The following is a 20,615-nucleotide window of genomic DNA, read 5'->3' on the forward strand; positions in this document are numbered from 1 at the left end:
CTTTTACCCTGTGTGTGGGGTAAAAGGCCCCCCTTTCCACCTCATAAACAAAATAAAAAACTTGAATGATTTATTTTCACACAAAATCTGTTGCTCCATTAATGTTCAATACAAATGTATAATTATACATTTATACATTTTAGGTGTAGTGAATAGCAATTTTGTTTTCTTAAGGTGTGCCTTTAGCCCCATTGTACCCTAATATTGTAAAATATTAAGAATTTAAAACAATTGTTTTCTATTTTAATAAAATGCCATTTATTTTGTGTAATGGTGACGCTGAATTTTTAGCAGCCATTACTCCAGTCTTCAGTGTCACATGGATCCTTCATAGATCTTTCTAATATGCTTATTCTTTGCTCTAACACCGTGTCTACACCGGACGCGAGCGGTTCGGTGCGATGCATCAAAATACAATAGAACATATTATGCTGTGTACACTGGATGCGGCACGGCGCGACAAATCCCCGACAGAAAACTGCTGCCGCATTCTATTTCTGACATATTGACACAAATTTCAAATGATTTTCATCGGTTGCTTTGTCGCATCCAGTGTAGACAGACTTTAGCTGTTGCGGCGCAACAACTGTCGCGTCCGGTGAAGACACGGTGTAAATAATATTTCTTATTATTATCAATGTAAAAAAAAAAAAAAAAACAGTTTTTTGTAGAAACTGTGATTTTGTTTCGACATTTTTTAGAATTCTTTGATGAATGAACAGTGTTCTATTGAACTGAAATTAAAATGCTTTACTGTCACTTTTGATCAATTTAACGCATCCATGCTGAATAAAAATATTTAAAGAAAAGACATACAATTTTTAATCATTTTATTGTGCTTATGTGATTATTTGATTTAATTTGATTAGCTAATAATCAATATATAATGTAAAAAAATGAGGTGATTGCTTATACGATTGACAGCCCTAATAGTAATACCTTATTGTTATTTCAGCAGAATGTGTCATTTGACACTTTCACACATGCAGCCTTTGTCAGAAATTTACACTTATATTCCAGTATTTTCCCATCTTTGAGGGTTTTCTGACTTTGTCAATCACAAATTTCCGAATGAGCTAATACAATTACTCTACGGCATTTACTTTTATCATTTTATGGGGAAAATGTCATGTGTATCTTAAGTTTGGAACAAAAATGCCTTGTGCATTCAGCTCCAAATAAATTGTGCTCTCCCGTTTTTAGTAGAGGCAGGGTTATTAATGATTATTAATAGATGACTGATTATTTATTTATTTTAAATATTCTGATGGATTTCTAGAGTACATGGTGTAGCTTGTGCTGCGTGTTGTCACCTCTATGACACAGAGCCTTGGCTTGTAAAAATGGAATGAGCTCAACTTAATGAGGTGTGGGAGCATTTCACTACAAACAAAGATTATGTTCACTGCCAGCACTGTGATAGTGTGCTAAAATTCAACACGACAACAAGCACTGTGATTATCTGTCAGGAGAATTCTAAGCTAGGAGAAAATGACCAGTGTAATTGTATGTTACTTTAATTTATGGTAAATTGAAGATCATAGTAAAAGATAATGTCCATAATAATTTATGATCAAAACAATAAAATTTAAATGTAGAAAAATCACTTTTCTGTGTAAAAATTGTTGCAATACATTTTAAAATATGTATTACACTAATGCATTGAAACAGCTTGCTGACAATATATTAATAGAGGAAAACAACATTTTTGATTAACCATAAGTTTATTTGGACTGTGCTTTAAAAATGTGGTATGTGCACAAGGTATCTGGAGTCCTGTTGTATGCAATTATATGGCTTCATGTGTGAAAGTGACTATTAAGTGAATAGAACATTATTTTTTATTCTCTGTATCTGAACTTTATTTGAGTTTATACAGTATGTGATGAGTTTTCACAGCCTAAGACTCACTTACCAGGGGTTTTGTTGACAGCTTTTGAGAAGATGGCATAAATGGGAAGGAAGACAGAGAAAGTTCCACTGTTAGACACACTTTTGACTTTGCATGGAGGCTGTCATGCAAAGTTTCATTTTCAGCTAAAAAAAAAACATATTGGTTTGTCATGCAAGGGATCAGGACTGTCCCTGTGCATGCCTGTTAAAAATAAATAAATAAATAAATAAATAAAATCCTGTGGGGAAAAAAGTCTATAACATCTGTTCCATGTTCTGAGAGAAACAGATTGACATTATAACTTCAAATCACTCCATCACTTCGAGAATATTGCTGTAGTGTCCGGAATGCCACAGCGTTCCTCACATACTCTGGATGAGGCCATAAATCCAAGCAGGTTACTAAACCAGCTGTCCGATGTGGACCATGTGGATTTATGAGGTTGTGAGGTTTGTGGATTTCTGGACACACCGTGGACACAGAGAATTACTCTCACTGAAGACTCATGTGCATAAGCTAACCAAGTGAATCATCCACAGCTGTTTTTGTTTCTGAATAAACCAACGTTTAAATGAATGCACACTGATTGCAAGAGAACATCACAGTTCAACTAAATAATCACATACTGTAAAACCAGGCCTTTCAGTTTGTAAAGCTTGCATGAATTACCTGAACAATCTCTCTATTAAATTCAATTTGCCGAACCAATTTAAATCAAAGAAAAAACTTAAATCTCAAGGCTAATCTCAAGGAGCCTGGCATATCTAAAAAGCTGCAGATAAAAGCAAAGTATGCTGGACCGAGAAACTTTAGACTAAGGTCATCTATATACATGGATTTTTTTTTCTTTCAGAATTGTGTGATACTTTTATGAATTTTGTTAACACAGAGACTTCTGATAAATTTGTTTTCTGGGAATAAAGCCACAACCTACTAAATTACTTTTTATATATATTTTATGCATTTGGCAGGTTTTTGTCAAACTTTATCCAAACTGCATTGCATTCAATGCAGACTATTATATATATATATATATATATATATATATATATATATATGTGTGTGTGTGTGTGTGTGTTCTCTGGTAACATTCCATGGGAATTTAACCTATGAATTTGGTGTTACGAGCAGCATGTGCTACCAGCCGAGCTAAATGTTGCATATAATATACACAAGTTAGCATAGACTAATTTTAACTTACGTGTCTCTCCCTGCTTTATCAGAGGCAGTTCATCATAAGGGCGAATAATCGGCCATTGTTGAGCATGTCACACTAAGCAATCAAAGACTGATGGCTTTACCATATGAGGACAGAAATCTTTTATGATTCCCAACATTTGCCATCTCAAAAGGCAAATCCAGGCCTCCTTCCTTACTGGCTGGAAATTTATCACCTGGATTTTCTGAAGGCCACGCAAAATCAGACATCTGAGGGTAAGATACTTTTTTTTTTTTTTTGCCTCTTTCCTGTCGTCCTTTAAGGGTTGGAACCAGAGGATGATCAGTTATTTATTCAATAATAGCTGGTCTGCCTGGCTTATTACATTTACTAAAGGCTTTTAGGGCACACTTGTCAGGCTTTTAGGATTCGCTGGGTTTCTTAGCTTACAGCACTTTTGGTAAATTCAATTGACAGAGACAGTCTGATGTTTCATGTCTATGTTTAATTGTAAAGTTGAATCGACCCGCACTGCTGGTCATCAGAATGTGCTGTGTTCAGGATTCTGGGTGTTGGTGTCCCCCACCAAACTTTACCAAAGTATTACTTGCTCACCCAGCTTTACCAGAAATGTAATGCTGATTGACCAGCATTTTCTGCAGGTGAACAACATGTCTATACTCGTTCTTTAGCCAGAGCAGCACCAAACAAGCACTGACTAGACTGGACCAGTATGTAGCACAACTGTCAGGTTCAGGTTCCATTAAAAATCTGAATAATCTTCTCTTTCAAGAAACTTTCTTAGAGATTCCTTAGAGAGCACTTCTCAAGTCAGCATGAAATGAAAATGTAACGATGATCTCTCTCTGGTGATGTATGCTGGACTTCTCCTGTCATTTATTCCTCTCAAACCTGAAGGAACCCATGACCTCTCTCTATTTAACATGTAATTTACTAGAGTTTCTAGAAAAAAATTGCTGCAGTCTATTTATTCAGTAGAACACAATTTTCAAGAATTGATTAAAAAAAAAAAAAAAGTTAAACAAATGATTCATAACTCATAACTTCATGACTTGCTCACAAAGACTTCACTTTTTTCATTCCTGAATGAATCAATGTTTTGTGAACGAATCTCATTTTAAGTCACTTGTCTCCACCTGCTGGCATTACGTTCTAATTGATACAATCTTTATTTGAAGCATTCTATTTTTATCACTTCTGTAGACAGCAGTGTTTATATACGAACTATAAACTTTTATTCCAGAACTTCTGTGATTATTTGAAAGTTTGTAACAGAAATAATGATACAAAATACTTTGTAAAGATGTTTCATATATGTAAACTGCTCTCTCTGGATCAGCGGCTACACAAATGCAGATTTGAATGTCACAGAGTGTGATTAAGGCTTTAATAGACAATCCTGTCATTTATGAACAAGATTGCGTGGGTGATTGAATCTGTTTCGCAATCTCGCTATTTATTTAAATATCCAACAGTATACGACAGTAAAGATACGACGCAACAATATATGGTTTATCTGTGTTCTTCAAGCCATCTCTGGTATTTTCATAATAATAAAGTATATTTATAATCCAATGCTAATCGACACAGCCTTTATTACCATTCAGAATATATTATGTGCCTCGCACATCAGCTCACAAAATGAAGTTATTTCAAACACTCGACTTATGTTGTGGAGTAAAATCATGTTATTAAATGTCCTCTTTTGTTGGACGATGCTTCTCTTTTAAGTTGTTTGTGGCGTGTCGCTTTTTAATTGCACGTTAGCTGCGATTGTATACATTTAATTTAAAAAAACAAATCTAATTGCCTAATATTTTGAGCGCAAATTGTAATAAAAATAAATTAATCTTCAGCATGATGCGGGCCACAAAATTAATGCAGATGGGCCGCCTGTTGAGAACCCCTGCTTTAGACTATGCCTTGACTTGGACTTGGGTTCTTGAGTACTAGAACACTGCGGACACATTTTGTGGTCTGTGCCAACTCGTGCATATGATCTGCTCTGATCTATTATGTCTCTGGATTAGAGCACTTTGTGTGTGCTGCAGAAGTTCATGTGACACTCATAGGAAACCAGGCTTCATTCACCCCACAGAAAAGCATATTAACACTGTCTGAATTGTTTCTCTGTCTCAACACACACTTAACCCTCTTCTGGTCTCAGTTTTGACATGCACTGGACTCAGACTTAAACAAGCTGATCTCGACTACAATACTGCCTCCTTTGTCAACAAAATGGCTTCCTCTAAAAACAATACTCGTGCCTCCAACGTTAAATAAAGCACAGAAGAGAACAGAAGCGGATTTCCAGACAGTGTCACTTTGACTGGTTACTTGAAGCATTGGGAGAGAGAGAAAGAGGGTTTATCGCCCTCACGTGACCATATCCCTCTTGATGACATGCTGCTCAGCTTTAATCCTTTGCTCTATTTTTCATCCCAAAAACTCAAATCCCAACATTTGCCCGCTTTGGGTCAAGAGACACAAATGCCCACTGCGCCTGAATCAGGTTGCAAGTCATTTCCCCCTTTTTTTATTGACCTACTTTTGTAGTAAGATTATAGTAACTGTCATATTTCCATGTATATTTATTAATCCTCACAGCTAAGCCCATAGCGATTGTTTTGACATTTTTTTGCATGCTGTTGAGCATTAATTGCTTTTTATCTTGTAAAAGGCAAGGTTAAAAGCGTGTAGCTCGTAAGTGAAGAAAATAAGGTGCAGCTAATCACAGGAAAATTGTTCTTTTTCATTGAGTCTCTTAATAATTAAAGCATCATTGAGTGACTACACTTCTTTATAATGCAGTGATTCGCAAATAAACTAACAGAGATTAAACAGTCGGAAACTAATGGATGCGACAAGCACAGAAACATCACAGGATTTAATGTTTTGTAGCTGGAATTCAGAGTAAAGTGTGTGTCTGTGTGTGTTATCTGATTACTGTGATCTCAATAACTAAATGTTGTGGCACAATTTGCCAATGATACCCTCTGATCCACATCGTCAGGGCAAACTGAACATGTATTTTAAGACTAAACGCATATTGTTTTAATCTCCCTGCAGTTTAAGACAGATTTCCACATGATAATACTGACGGTTGTGCTCCTACTAGCGCTCATACACACTGAGGTATACGGTCTGCCTTCCTGTGCCATCTGCATGCTCTAAGGGTCTTTGCAAGCCTGTTGCTGTGTCTGTTTGCACTTAAAACAATGGCAGGTTGGACAGATTACCAAGGGCAAACATTAAACACTTTCTGAACTCACATTTGTTACTTTGGTACATACTGTGCTGTTAAATTGCAACAACACTAAAAGATGAATTCAGTAAACAGTAAGGTAGACCACTGGAAGTGGATTGGGTCCAGTTTCAGTCTGCAAGTTTAATAATGCACTACATGTGCTGAGCATTGCATCATGATTATCTACATTAAGCCATGGAAATTTCTTAGTACAAACTTATTTAAGCCTTATTCTGTTTCTTCAACTATGGGCACTTTATTTCTGAAACCCCACCATAGTGTCATATTCACTATGTCTCAAAACATGCATTCTGTGATATAAATGACAATTGTGGAAATTACATTTTTGATCAAATGGCCGATTCGTTTGTCTTCACTGACCCTACTGTCTCCTTAAGTAAACGGGGGCAAAATTATTCAGTGTGGTGTAACTGTTATAATTTTTGAAAAAGTATTTTCACACAATAATTATTGAAATAGTTTATGTTTACTTCAGTCTTTGTTTAGATGATTACAAATTTTTTATAATCAATTTTCATATTGGCCAACCAAAGGTCTGGCAATGGGATTAAAGTAAAACAATAATCTACATATAAAAGGAATTTTAAAAGTAGCAAATCTGAATGATAAGGGCATGGTAAAAAGTCTCCAAGTCAGTTTTAATGTGATCTTATATAACATTTCATATAAAATCCAACTTTTAATATAAATGAACACCCAGGACATAAAAGTGTCTGAAGTTGAAGAAACACCCTTCTCTGTAAATATTTATAAATTGTGCCTTATTCACAAACTCTGCAATTAATTTGTTATCAATTACTGTCTTTTTAAATCTTTTTGATTGAATGTTGGAAAAGAGCTTTATATTACGCATATGTAGTCAAGCACATTTCAGATCCCAATAGTCTGCTAAATCCTACCCAACCTAACACATAGAACCGGCTTGCATACTAGGGAATATGCAGAATACACATCGAATTCAGCACTGCTTTTTGGCCATATTTGTACATTTAGCAGATTTGCATAATTTCTTTAGTGCTACAGATAGCATGCACAAATAAATGCTATCATTGGGCACTATTCATTCTTAGTGAATTCCCTGTAAATGAGTAAATGCAGCCACGCTGTGAGGTGCTGAGAGCATGTCAGTCCAAGTTTAAGCCCATCATTTGCCCCCATCGCCCCCAGCGAATTAGCCATTTCTCTTTCGTTCCGCCCCTAATTACGAAACGCTCCCACAGCTCAGTGGTGCAATCCATTATCAGACACGTCCATTAATCTGTGGACACGACTGGGGCCTGATGAAGCCAAGACAGGCCGTGACGGCCCTGACAGCCCTGCCTGCGGTCAAAGCGCAGGACAGGCTGAGCAAAACCCCCTGCTCTGAGATTAGAGGTCCACTAGCTTCGCATTTATCACATCAGTTTTCCCTTGAGCAGCCGCTGACTGGCTCCTCATTAAGGGCACTTTTTTAGGCCTACTGGTTGCCAGAAGGCCAGAGACACAGAAACATCCTTCACCAGCCCTCCAGCCCCGAGCACCCCTACTGATCCAAAGGTGATCTGATCATACAGCCTGATCTCCTGTCTCTACCGAGGACAATCTCTTAATCTTTATAAAGGAGCACTGAGGCGCAGGGATGGTGTGATCAGTCTAAAGGGCTTGGGTTTGATCACGAAATGCAATAAGTCAGGCATTCAGGTTTGGGTCCACTGATTCCCTGCCTAACTGGATGCCTTTATATTCATTCCCTGAATAAATTGAGATGCTTGTGGAATTATAGACTATACACAGGGCACAACACGAAAAGAGTAATCTCTCATAACCACGGGACCAAAGTCTCTTGGCAATTCAGTGTGCATTTGGAAAGTATAATCAGTTTTGAGACTTATTCTAATACCTGCTGGTGAGTCTACAGTGAGAGTAATCCCAAATAGGTCTTAACACTGAAGTACAGCTGAAAAAAGAAACTTGACCGTTTAGAATCAAGACATTTTCTGTTCTAAATAATAGAGATCAAAATTTCAGTTCAAAAGGTTCAACTCTTGAAATTGCGGTGTACCTTCACTTGTCTGTAACGTGCAGGATCTGGATATTTGATGAAAAAATCATTTAATCATCATTTAACCTATAACAATGACTATATAAAACAAAAACAAACAAAAATGGATGTCCTTGCAAAAGGTTTGAATTGAAAACAATATCTGTAACATATCAAGGCACACATTGCTGACATAAACTGTCACTCAATCATTATTCCTTGAGTGATACAATGAGCAAAGTAATTACTGATAATCAAAACATCATTATTATTAAATGTTTTAATAGTAATATTTTCATAAAATTGCATTAGTGGCCCTATTTAGACACTTAAACCACACTTTAAAATGTATGTATGCAATTGCATTAGAACAACTGGCATCTTCAACTAACTTCAATTTTTTTAACACATTTTAGAAAATGTAGCAAGTTGGTATTGCAGGGTTATTTAGTGTATATTGTCAGTACCCTGCAAGTGGTCAAATGTATCCAAACAGGTAGTAACTTTTGTATTTATTTATTTGTTTGCTTCACTTGAAAATGTATGTATGCTATCTTGATGTAAAATAAATATCATATGTTTTATTCACGCAAATAGTACACACATTCTTAAGTATGACACGAGTGTCTAAATACTTTTTGGGGTCACTGCATATCATCATTAATTGAAAAAGGTTATGCTTAGCATGCTTGTGTACAATCAGTAATGTTGCCTAGCTTCAATGTGATAATTTCACAAATTAATAAAATGAATTATGCTAAAATGTGAGGTGTAATTTAACAGCATATGCATGTGTTTGGAGGTGTATGAGGTGGGGTGAATAACATTAAACAGTATTTGAAACATGAGTCAACATTCAAGACCCATTTCACAGTACTTTAGTAATGCAATATATTTTCAGTCAAGCTTGACGTTAAACCAGAAAAAAAAAGAAAAAAAAGTTCAACTTGTTTTTCAGTAAACATATCCAGATGAATTTACTTTAATAAATGTACCATGAATGTGTAACAGGAAAGTAAATATGGTCAGTTTTGATTTCATGTTGACGCAAGATTTTTATTTTATTTTATTTATTTATTTTTTGAGAAGCTTGTTTTCTTAAAAATAAATTACTAAAATAAATTGCATCAAACTACTGGTCAGATACGTTTTCAAAATCAAAGGTAAACATTCTTACCTTCATTGCAGTAACGACCTACATATCCTGTTTTGGAGCAGTCACAGTAAGCTTCACCGTCAGCCATGCTGCAACTGCCTCCATTTTCACAGGGATTCTCCGTACACAAGCCTTCCATCTCTAACCGGACCTTTTGGCTCCCTAGGCGTGTTGGAACCTGATTCCCATAACCCAGGTCTGTAATAATCCCCTTGAACGGTGGCATCTCCTTAGCCGCTGGTAGTGTTAGGGCAGATGTCCGAATGTCTTGAGGCACGCCTCCAAGATACAGGTCACTGACAATCTTCATGAACTGCCTTTGCGGTCTCACCTCATCCACCTTGGACTCTCCGTCCAGTGCCAACACGGTTCGCAAGTTGTGCCTGCTGATGGTGGCAAAGTGCCAGCGACTGTCATTTACCATCTTGTCGGAGGTTATAGTGGTTTCTGCACAGTCCACGCTAAAACGCAACTTCAGCTTGCCTGCCTCAATGCTCAGGAGCAGGAAGTCACAATATCCTCCATCATCAAAGTAGAGAACCAGACCTTCTGATATAGCTGTTTTGAACTGAAAGCTGAGGTCACTTCTTGTGCTGGCATCCCAGCGTAGATAGCGTGCCCACTGACCCTCTGAGCCTGTGAACTCCAGGCCCAAACCAAGACTCAGGAAGGTGCTGAGCAATAATAGTACACAATGGGGCCGGCAAATTGGAGGCATGGTAACCAGTGGTTATGCTACAAGAGTGCACTGAACAAAATAAAATTCCTCAGTTTTATTTTCTAGCAAATGATGTGAAGATCATTGAAGAAACATCAAATCCTTCAGATGATAAACATATGAGTGAAGAAGGTGAGGCCATTGAGGTTCTTGACACATGCTATCCTAAATCCTGTTAGGGGTACCAGGTTGAATTCCAAATAGACCGTATAGCCTTGAGATAAGAAGTTAACAACTGGTCAGCTTCTGCTATCTAGATAGGCTTTAATGATGATGTTCCCTTGAGTCGACTTTCAGGATTAAAACAGACATGTTCCATATTGGTTCTTTTTCTATTATATCGACACATGTTAATGGCCACATTGGTCCTTATTTTGCCTGATCTGTGAAGATAAAGAAAAAAAGACATACATTTTCATTAGGTTCATTATAAATTACATATACAGACAAATATACTATACACAGTGGTGCCAAATCTGAAAGGAAAAAATGACACAAATGTATTTGTCAGGGTTTGATGTTATATACATTTACCCAATCATTGACGGTATCATTTTATATTAGTATTATTATTAGAAATCATGAGTGAATATGATTAATTTATTCAACTGACCATTTTTGAAAAGAATGGCATATTGTTTTGTGAAATATATAATTATATTTTAGTTAGGGATCCTTTGCGAAGAGATAATTTTATCTGAGGGTCTTTGGCCTTAGACTACACCAAGATGTTTTTTTTTTTGTTTGTTTTTTTTATACTTTCTCCTTGTGTTCAGGGACTATAAATAAACCTTTTAGAAAGGTTATAACTTCTGAAAAATATTTGAGCTGCCCAACATGGCAGTTTCTGTCTTTTTTCACATTATTACCTATCTGTCTGACCAAAGGGCCAAAGGCAAATGTGGCAAAAAAAAGATTGGAAAACCTATTTAGTTACATTATTTTTGCAATTATGTTTGTTGCCACTAGTGGCTTAAAAATACAAACTTTACTTTTAAAAGCCTTTATTGTTAGATCTATGTGTTGAAAATATATTTTTGCAAAGGCAAACAGTAAAGTCTTTTACTCCAAAATAAAGCTGCATTTGCATTTTGGCAACAACAAGAAGTCACAAAGGCCACTGTCAAATATTTGCTATTTACGACACCTAAGTATTTACAACACACGCGGTCAGTTGACAGATGTCTGACGGAGAGATACTGTACGTGTGTGTAGAATTCCATCCCTCCCTGCCCTGGCTGTTGCTTTGGCATGGAGCCCCCAGAGACAAAAGCCTCCCCAATCGTAGCTGTTCCACAGCCGTGCAACACAATAGCCCCTTTAACTACCTGCCCTGAATAGTTAATCTCTCCCTGGCAGCCAGCTATTGAATTAAGGCAACTGATACCAACACCGATGCGTGGAGCGTCTCTTGAGCGATAGTGGGTCGTGTCTGTATTTCAATAGAGAACGAGCGCTCCGCAAGATTTGAGAAGAAAGGTGAAAAGGGTGAGCCGAGCAGAACGCAATAGCCACAGTCAAGACATTTACCATGCATGCCACACTAATAGACAAGGCATCATGGAGAACGGGTTTTTAGAAGGACTTCCTGTTCAGTCTGCTTTACTGGGAACGGGCTGGCCTGAAACCTGATCCTCACACGCGGCACATGACAACTGGCCATTGGTCTGGCAGCAATCAGACGGAGGATTTATTACAAACATAATACAGACTATTGGGTTACAAATGATATAGATCCGATCAGAACTCTCCAGAAGCAGTAGTCTATGAGGACTGCTCAAAAGACATTTGGACAGGATTCTTGGACAGCGCTGTTTTGGGCATAAGCATAATACATCCCATTTAATAAGCAAAAAATGAAGAACTAAGATTAGAGATGAGGAATTAGACTCTGAAGTATGTGTTCTGCCATATGCTCTGTAATCCATAGAAAATTCACTCAAACGGAATAAATGTTGCATTTGGTTCCCAAAAGGCAAAACAGCATGAAAAGCTTACACATAACTATCAGAGGAAAAGTCTTCCATCTGCCTTGAATGATTTACAGTCATTTCCAGCATGTTTTATTCTCTGTGAGCAAGGCCAAGATGCTGGGTACAGGAAACAACAAATATATATGCTGATTATGTCTCCATTGCGCTTTCTCCAATGTCATGTCAATCTCAGCTGGGTTTCTCCTTCAAATGTCTCTCAAATTCTCAATATCACAATTTCTCTTTTCGACAAGGCAATTTTACATCAAGTCATCCAATATCGCCTGACATGCATTCACAAAGAACAAAAAAAATGAACAAGCCTTAGTAACCTGCCGTGTAACAATAATGTGCAGCAGCGCAGACGTTGTGGAATAGAAATTATTCATCACACACTGTGTTTCAAATGGGATTCCCGATTAAATGAATAGTTTACACAAAAAAATTATTCTGTCATCATTTACTCACCCTCATGTCTTTCGAAACCTGACTTTCTTTCTTCTGTGAAACACCAAAGCAGTTATTTATAGCAGCATTTTGAAGCTGGTATTTTTCATACACTGAAAAAGACTGCAAAACAGCTATAATACGCCTTTAGTATAAATGCAATATAAATGCAAAGGTCTTATGAGCTACTTCTAATTATGTGGGGTTTTTTTTTGTTTGTTTGTTTGTTTGTTTTTTAGAGTTTGACAGGCCCTGATCCCTATTCAGTTCTCCAAGAGAGCAGCTCAGACATACTGACAAACATCTCCTTTGGTGTTCCATGGGAGAAAGAAAGTCACACACACATCAACCCTTAAATGGTTTCTGTAATCAAACGGAAAATAATAATAATAATAATAAAGGCATATGAGAAGCTAATATATATATATATATATATATATATATATATTCATACTTTATATATATATAGAGAGAGAGAGAGAGAGAGAGATTTTCTCTATCCTGCAGATTTTCAGGTCAAATGATGGTATGAAAACTCACCATCTTTATCTAAAAGTAACATAATAGCAATATAATCGGACGGCTGCTAACCTTAAGGTATACGTTCAGTTCTTTTACATGTCATTTATATGGGAGATACATAGTAAGTAAACAAAATTATATTATTGTGCCCAAATAAATTATTATTATTTTTTTTTTTTATGAATTTTTATATTCCTAAATATTAAAGGCTTAAGCCAAAGGCAACTTTATGTCACAAAAATAACATAAACATTCTTAAGGGCCATGAAAGTTTTACACTATTAAAGCCAAGAGAGAGAGAGAGAGAGAGAGAGAGAGAGAAGTGATCATGTTCAGACTGCTGCATGCATCCTTCAGTCTCCTCTCTGGCAATGACAGTACATCTCAAACATCCATTAAATATTTCAGAAACGTTTAGGACATAAGAATTATAAGATACAATAATTAAGAATGATTATTTCGTGCTGTAAGAAATGTATCCTTCCTCAAATATTACAAGTATTCAAATATTATATTACAAGCGTTTGCATTAGAATAATATAGCTATTCCAGAGCACACGCACGAAAGCTGTTTAAAAATTAAAAAAAAAAAAATCTATTTATAAATACACAAACGGCAGAAATATTGTAGTATACCATGAGTAATGTAAGTTGATGACTAAACGCATTTGTGAAACTCTCTAAATCTCTTAAAGTAGTTCCGATTTACCTCATATGATGGAGATTGTACTTCACCGACGGAGAATCCGAATTATTCTAAATATTGTCTCAAAAAAAAAACGTTAAATCCACACTGCGAGTGATGGAGCGCGGATGGAGTGATGCTGAGGTCAAATCCAGTGTAGCGGGATAATCCGCGCATCCAGAGCTCGCTCTCCTCCGCTCGACTGAGGTGCTGGAGCCTGTCCTGAGCTCGAGAGCTCCGCGGCTCCGCCCACTACTTACATTAAACACGCCATTTAAAGACGTACCAAGACAAACATAGCGTTTATGTCAGGAATCCCCTTCAGGTATCTTCACATGAGTGACTATCCATTTTACTCGTACATTTAACATCACATCTCCTCTGCAGATCTACCGTCTGCACAAAATGGCAAGTCTCGGATGTGAGCGGCTGTGTAGGACATCTTTGCATATCAAAAGCCTTCAGAGTTTTCTGGAACAGTATTTGGGGAAGTCTCCATGGTACTGAAAAGACATTGCGCTTTAACTGGCCAGATACTGAACTCAACAAGTAATGTCAGTTCCTTAAAATCCATTCTGAAAAAACACATTTAAATGGGTTTCTAATAGTTCTAATTGATACATCACGTTACTGTCATGGGCATGCGCACTGACGTTTTCATCATTCAGAAATCTACTCAATTCAGCCTGTCGACTCACAGATCAAAGCTAATCTAGTCTATTGCCGTGACATATAAGGTTGTTCTTGCGACCTAATTAAACGGAAAAGTTAATGAAAAGATCACTGACGCGGCTTAATGAGGCAGTGTGAGAGTCCTGTGGGAACACGGAAGAGAATGCTAATTCACACTCAAGCACGAAGCGCGCACGCTTGTCGCTTGTCGCACGCGCACTAAATATTTTTTATACCAATAAAAAACCACATGGATTTAATGTTTGCATATTTAAAAAAAAAAATATATATATATATATATATATATATATATAATAAATCAAATGATCCCTAAATGCTGTAAACATTGCGTTGCATTTGAAATATTTAATTTATCAGGGCTTATAACCAAAATAATTTGCAGTGCTGGGGGAATTTAAATGGCTTGCTCCAGAGTATGGTAACAGTAAGTATTTCGTTTTGGGCCCTTTACAGTCCTGGCAGAATATCCACACACCTTTAGCATTAATAGAGGGCCCAAAAGTATTACTGTACATGTGGAACCTACACAACACTTGTCAGTGATGAATCTAAAGTGAAATCTGTTTCCTTCAAATTCACACATGTAAGTTCATCACATTAAAGGGTTACTCCACCCCAAAATGAAAATTTTGTCATTAATCACTTACCCCCATGTTGTTCCAAACCCATAAATGCTTTGTTCGTCTTCGGAACACAAATTAAGATATTTTTGATGCATTCTGACAGCTCTCTGACCCTCCCATAGACAGCAATTTAATTAACACGATCAACGTCCAGAAACATAGCAAGGAGATCGATAAAATAATCCACTTATTAAAGTCCACTTTGCAACTACTAGTCAGTGAGTAAGTGTCAGTAGAGGAAATATCTTTTGTTGTCATTTTTTAAGGCTTGTGAAGATTGGGATCTTCTTTCCCCATGTTACAGAGGCAGCACTGTTCACTTTCTTTAACAACACCTATACCTGTACACTTTCCAGGACACCATCTGCTACAATTCATTATCCCGTAGAGCTTGACTAAGTACAGTGCTTTTCAAAGCGATTTAAAGCACAAAAACATGCTAAAAGTCAGATCTGTTTCACCCAACTAGTTTCAAACTGTGTCCAAGCTCAGCAGTGACCGCCTCATCAAAAATAACCCCAGCACTGGGTCATGTTAGTCCTGTAAACAGTAGGTCAGTCTAACAAGATTCCTGTCACTGCCAGAACTAAAATCTACTTAGACTGCTTAGTACTGTCCAAATGTATCTCTCTACAAATCGAAGTATGTCCCACAAGAAGTGCCATGCCAACCTCTTGCCTAAATCCACAAGCCTCTTCTTTTCTGACATTTCTCCTGCCTCAATCCAACCACACAAATTTAAAGTAGAACATTCTTCCAGAACTGTTTCCCGACTCTTTTTTTTCCCTCACAGTGTGTGAAGCTAATGCTCTCTGCCCCGCGGCCTGAGACACCTCTGTCATAATTAGGAGGAATATCCTTCAGCCAAGGCAGGTGGAGGAGTCCCCTGGGAGAACCTGTAAGACAGTCACATTCCTGACACATGAAGAGAATGTCTTCAAGGCAGGACAGAGATTCTCTGCTACAATAGTATACCTTTTTTTTTCACTCAGTAATAAAACTTAAGATAAAATTAACCTACTGATGAATATGCAATTAGAATTAACATTGGAAAACAATGCAGGTTATTATATTATTCACAGCATGATATATTAAATATATCTAATGACCTCATATACACTCATATCAATGGCTTAATGTGAATAAAATATTAAGATAGGCCCCTTAAGCGCAGTGTGTACTGCTAAATTATAACATTTTAGATGCATCCATTATAAAATAAATAATAAACTACTGGGGTAATACAGACGCATATACATTAAAGTTAATGTGTATAGGGGTAAAAGTGTGCCACTAATGTAAAATACTAAACAAAATACTCTTTGTAAATTTGCATTTAGACAAGTCATTTGAATAATGATCAAGAACTACGTATTACAATGAATTATTTACCTATATTTTAATAGAAGGGATCTATTGTTTACATAAATATTTTGTGAACACATAAAAATAACTCTTATACTCTAACAATAGCTCAGTTAAAAATCCAGATACATTGAGAAGAGGTGAACTGGAGACAATATTGTTATATTACCATTTGAATTGCTATCTTACAAATGTAATGACAAATAACCATTTTCAGCACCTTCCATGCACCTTATAAATTACAGGCATGCATATGTAAAATTTGCTGCCATAAAAATTTGATAATTAACAATCTATAGTCAGTGGTGTGCCTAATGGTATGTTGTGTCATTTAATAACGCAGATTTTTGGTGTCTCCATCTCTCTGCTACAGGTCCTGGTGCCATGACTGTATGATATCTACTGTAAGTGCTACAGACTTTCACCAGATGGCCAGTGTGTTTGTGTATCTGTGTGTGTATGCAAACACTCATGCTGGTTTACAGGTGTGACTTAGCAATAATTCATGGGGGCTCTCAAACACTTCCCTGCTGGTTCAGTCGCAGTGCTATTAACCAACCATTTAGCACCCTTGGCACTTTGGCAAGCTGGTGCTGGCACCTCAGCCCTAGTGATGTGGGTACATTTTTCATGTCTGGGAATGATTTCGGGTTGTCCAACGAAGGCCCTGCAGGCACATTAGAAAACACTTTTTTTTTTTCCTGAAAAAAAAGAAAAAAAAAGTATGTATGTATGTGTGTATATATATATATATATTAGGGATGTGCATCTCCATAACTGAGGTCGATGCGATACGCATCTCGATGCATAGCCAACGATACAATACATTGAAGATACATATGAAGAAGCTTGCAATGCGATACGATTCACCCCTATTACGATGCAGTGTGATTCGATTTCGATTCGATTCAACACAATGCGATTTGATGCAATACGATGCAATGGAAAAATATGATCACTTTTATTTCTTTGGTTCAGACAGACAGCAAATCATAAATTAACTTGTGTGTCTTCTGACTTCTAACACCTCGAGACCTGTTTCATAAAACAAGTTTATCAAATAGGCCAGGCTTATTTCAGTTAGTCTGACTCACTGTCAAATGATTTGGTTCCATAAAGCAAATTTAACAAAGGTCAACCTCAGTCACTGTGGCTACTTACGCTGGAAAGCTAACCTGGGGCCTGTTCCATAAAACAAGTTTACCAAATAAGGCAGGCTTATTTCAGTAATTCTGACTTTTTTTCACTTGGTTTGGTTTCTGAAAGCAAAATTACCATAGCTCAAGCTCAGTCACTGTGGCAACTTATGCTGGCAAACTAACCTGGTCAGGAGCAGGCTAACTGTCGGGCTAAGCTGAGCTCCTCTAACACTGACCAATAGGAACGCATTGATATTACCACTGACTCTCTCACATACAATTAGTTGACTTTATTATTAGTCCAAAAATAAAAGTATACAGAAAATACACCTTAAATAATCAAATGAATAAAAAAATAGGCTACAACCAACTGTATTTAATGTATTGTGCCCAAAATAGGCTAATGACATTTTAACATAGTTGCTACTTGCCATTTAGTTGATCAGCAGTAGCCAGCCTTTCTCTCTGAATTTATGACAGCTGCACCTTTTATGGTTATTAGAACATTAAAACATTGCAATCTAACATGGCTCTTTAAAGCATTAAAAACACTAAATCAGAAGTTAAAATCACTGAATTAAAAATTTAAATAAATAATAGAAATCAGACTACATTTTAACTGATAAGAGGAACACACGTTTAACTCATTTGAGCTAGTATGGCTGCATTAGCCATTTTATATTTGATTTACAGTTACTGCTATCATAAAAATACACTTATAAGTAGGATTAAAATTCTATGTGTAAAACTGAATGTCCAACAACAAATATTTTAGCAGAATGTATATTGTATTCGGAATTCTTGCGCTATTATTCTATTCTGCTCTGTCTGTGTAGCGTGCATGCGCGCAGCAGCGCTCGTTCACTCATGTAAGCCTCGCCCACTCCTGACAGCAAAATGGATATATTTGCATGACTTTCTAACATTTACAGATGAAAAATATACCTGTGACATGTCAGTTATACACTGAGGAAAACATAACGTCTCAAATGCATTAAACAACACAAATATTCGCTGTTTGCCATGGTGGATCGATTTGATCCATGATCGACATTAAGGGCTGCTTAAGAATAACCGTGCACAAATTAGTTAGATTGTGTGAATTTACATTGTCGTTTATAACCGCTTTAGCCCCGATTGATTTGTTAGGTTATTTCAAGTCAGGTTTTGGACTTTAATCCCAGTTTTTCCTCAGGTCTTCGTAGTGTTGTTGTGATTGGACGTATTCACGCGCAGCAGTGATGAGAGAACTCGCTTGAGTTTCGAGAGGAGAAATCAACCTACATATAAAATATTGGTCACAGGTTATTGGTCACTTTCTAAACAATAAAAGTATAGCGCATCCACTAGTAATTATATATAAATAAATCGGTTTTTACCGTTGCAAATATGTTAGAAACGATGCATCGCGATACAAATGCCAACTTGTATCCCATGCACACTTTTTAAATCTTCCCATCCCTTATATATATATATATATACAGTGGGTACGGAAAGTATTCAGACCCCCTTAAATTTTTCACTCTTATTGCAGCCATTTGCTAAAATCATTTAAGTTCATTTTTTCCCCTCATTAATGTACACACAGCACCCCATGTTGACAGAAAAACACAGAATTGTTGACATTTTTGCAGATTTATTAAAAAAGAAAAACAGAAATATCACATGGTCCTAAGTATTCAGTACTTTCCGTACCATATATATATATATATATATATATTAAAAAGTCAGTGCACATGGAGAGAATAGAGAGTTTACATTCTTTTTTACTGACCATTCCTTAATTGCATTAAAAGCATCTTCTTGGTGACCGTGTCAAGCAGGGAAAATAACTTTTTCCTGTTCCATAATGGATGCAAATGAATGCATTTAGCCATTTTACCCCAACAGGATCACAGACAGTAGCTACAGTAGTTATGTGAGCAAGCGTCTTTATGAGGCATGAACACATTCAGAGGAAAGTGGCTCATAAACCTTGCAGTTTTCCCGCCAAAATAAAAGTTAAATGGTTTGAGAGAATTGTAGGCCTACTGGTGTTATGTAATTATTACATATTTATACTGTTACAAAAATGATTTAAAGAGCCCCTATTATGGGTAATTAAAGGTTCTTTTTTTTTTTTTTTTTGGTTTTGGGAGTCCCCAACAACGGGTTGACATGCATGCAAGGTCAAAAAACACTTTCATTGTCTTATAATATGCATTTATTTTTAACTTATTTGCTCAAGGACTCCCAAATTATTAGCTTCCAAACCCCTCCTTTGTGATGCTAATCTTCGGTGATTGGTCCAATTGGTCGATTTCGTTTAAAGCAGTGTTTGTGATTGTGAGCAGCGCTGCTTTGTGTACAGCCGTTACCGGGGAAACGGCTATTTTTAACGCCCCAACAGCAGCACCTAGCTGCAACAAGTGGGCGGGCAATATGCTAATGTTTCATTTTGAAGTCAACATGAAACTGCTTAAGATACGTTTTAAAAATGACTCCTTTCAATGATTCAGAGTCGTCTCTTTCTTTTGAAAGACAGTAGGCTTGTTTGAGATCACCACGAGATGCATGCCGATTAGAAAAGTGTCCGAGTTACGTCTGCCTTGCTCTGATGTCATGCTGATATGTGCCAAAAAACTCTTACAACGGATAGGTGGCTGTGTCAGATTGAACAGTCACGCGCAGTTGCTCTCCACCGACTGTGCTGACCAAAAGCATGACGGGAAACGACTGACTGACGACACAGCTTAATGCTCATTGGTTCAGACAACAGTGATGCTGCATTCTCTTCTAAAATGTTTTATTTTTTTAATCTGGTTTCATGCCATTATGTATCTAAATTATGCATGAACATTTCCAAACAATATGACAGTGCGATCTTTGTGTGAGATATGTGATTGTTGTCATATTTCTATAAAAATCTAAAATACATGTTTGTATTAAAGTA

The 20,615-nt window shown here is 36.8% G+C and overlaps 1 protein-coding gene across 15 annotated transcripts in view; it reads right to left on the reverse strand.

Annotated features, from left to right (window-relative positions):
* nrxn3b (neurexin 3b) overlaps nt 1-14,640 on the reverse strand; it is a 357,597-nt gene extending 342,957 nt beyond the window's left edge. For all 15 annotated transcript variants that reach the window (XR_009267577.1, XR_009267579.1, XR_009267578.1 and 12 more), the window contains exons 1-3: nt 13,888-14,640; nt 9,540-10,619; nt 1,916-1,933 (exon numbers count right to left, since the gene is read on the reverse strand). Coding sequence is in view for 11 of the 15 variants with exons in the window: in XM_058755796.1 (XP_058611779.1) it covers nt 1,916-1,933; nt 9,540-10,236 (715 nt within the window). In the remaining 4 variants the exon portion in view is untranslated. The remainder of the gene's footprint in view (nt 1-1,915; nt 1,934-9,539; nt 10,620-13,887) is intronic.
* Nucleotides 14,641-20,615: the final 5,975 nt, after the last annotated feature.

The sequence above is a fragment of the Onychostoma macrolepis genome, chromosome 20, assembly GCF_012432095.1.
Source record: "Onychostoma macrolepis isolate SWU-2019 chromosome 20, ASM1243209v1, whole genome shotgun sequence".
Taxonomy (NCBI): Eukaryota; Metazoa; Chordata; class Actinopteri; order Cypriniformes; family Cyprinidae; genus Onychostoma; species Onychostoma macrolepis.